Source organism: Emydura macquarii, unplaced genomic scaffold (assembly GCF_026122565.2).
Source record: "Emydura macquarii macquarii isolate MOO-44397 ecotype Brisbane River unplaced genomic scaffold, CSIRO-AGI_Emac_v2 contig_479, whole genome shotgun sequence".
Lineage (NCBI taxonomy): Eukaryota > Metazoa > Chordata > Testudines > Chelidae > Emydura > Emydura macquarii.
In genome coordinates, this window is record NW_027130616.1 from 15,352 (window position 1) to 16,620 (window position 1,269).

At 46.5% G+C, this 1,269-nt stretch overlaps 1 protein-coding gene across 1 annotated transcript; it reads right to left on the reverse strand.

Moving 5' to 3' along the window:
* On the reverse strand, positions 1-733 carry LOC137146736 (vomeronasal type-2 receptor 26-like; the record flags this gene model as incomplete). Its single annotated transcript, XM_067538224.1, is given in 3 exon segments — positions 1-33; positions 179-205; positions 207-733. Coding segments are annotated over 3 exon segments (587 nt in total), but the record flags the coding sequence as incomplete, so codon positions are not given.
* Positions 734-1,269: the final 536 nt, after the last annotated feature.

Genomic DNA, 1,269 nt, shown 5'->3' on the forward strand with positions numbered 1-1,269 from the left:
CTAGTTCACCCACTCCAGTGCTTCACTGCCCTCCTAGGGAAAAAGTTTGGGATATTAGGAAACATCTGGGGCTGTAAAGGCTCAGCAAAAATCTGAGGGGAAAGAGATCCGATGAGTTAGGGCTGCCAGGGACTGGAGATGGGAAAAGCTCCAGAGAGCAGAAAGCTCTGCAGAACACCAGCATGCTGAAGGTGATGAACTTGGCCGTCACTGAAACTATCAGGCAGTTTCTGGGCTAGGAAGGCAACCGTGAAGCTGACAAGGGCCAGAAAGCCCGTGTAGCCCAGGACACAGTAGAAGGTGGTATTTGACCCCTCATTGCATTGCACTAAGATCTGTCTAGTCTCTGATTTCATGTCCAAGTCGGGGAACGGGGGAGCTGTTCCCAGCCAGACAGTGCAGATCCCAACTTGGACAAGGGAACAGGAACTGACGACGGAACTGGCCAGTCTTTTCCCCATCCACTTCCTCATCCTTGCTCCTGGCTTTGTGGCCTTGAAGGCCAGAACCACAGTGATGGTTTTTGCCAGCACGGAAGAAACGGAGACTGAGAAGATGATACCAAAAGCTGTTTGTCGGAGAAGGCAGATCACCTGCCCAGGCCGGCCAATGAATATCAAGGTGCAGAGGAAGCAGAGCAGGAGGGAGGTGAGAAGAAGGTAGGTGAGATCCCGGTTGTTGGCCCTCACTATGGGAGTGTCCTGGTGCTTAATAAACATTCCTAGCACCCAGACTGTGAGAAGAGAAAGTAAAAAGCGCAAAAGAAGCCAAAACAAATCCCAAAGTTTCTTCATAGGAGAGGAAGTTTGCAGTCTTAGGTATGCATTTATCTTGTCCCTGTTTGGATCCTGGTGTTCTGGGCACCTATCACCATGATCCACATCTGAAAGAAAGAAAATGATGTCTCCTTATCTCAGACACATCACATTGTTTCACACAAATCAGTTTAGCCAGTGTCCAACCAAATGAAATTAAACCATTCCCTACATATTAGGTGGTCAAGAGGGAATGACATCAGAGAAAGGGATACTCCAGTGATTATTGTGTTTAGATAGATACATAGATAGATAGATAGATAGATTAGATAGATAGTGTAACTCCTCTTGAATCAATGCAATGATGCTGGGGATATATTTCACTTAGTCAGCTCTTACAGAAAAAAATGAACCACATTGAAAATAAGTATTTCCTGCTGGATATTACATAGGATGGAGGCTGGCACAACTGAGCAAGAGAGCTTTAAACTAAGGAGTTGGGGGAGATGGTTGG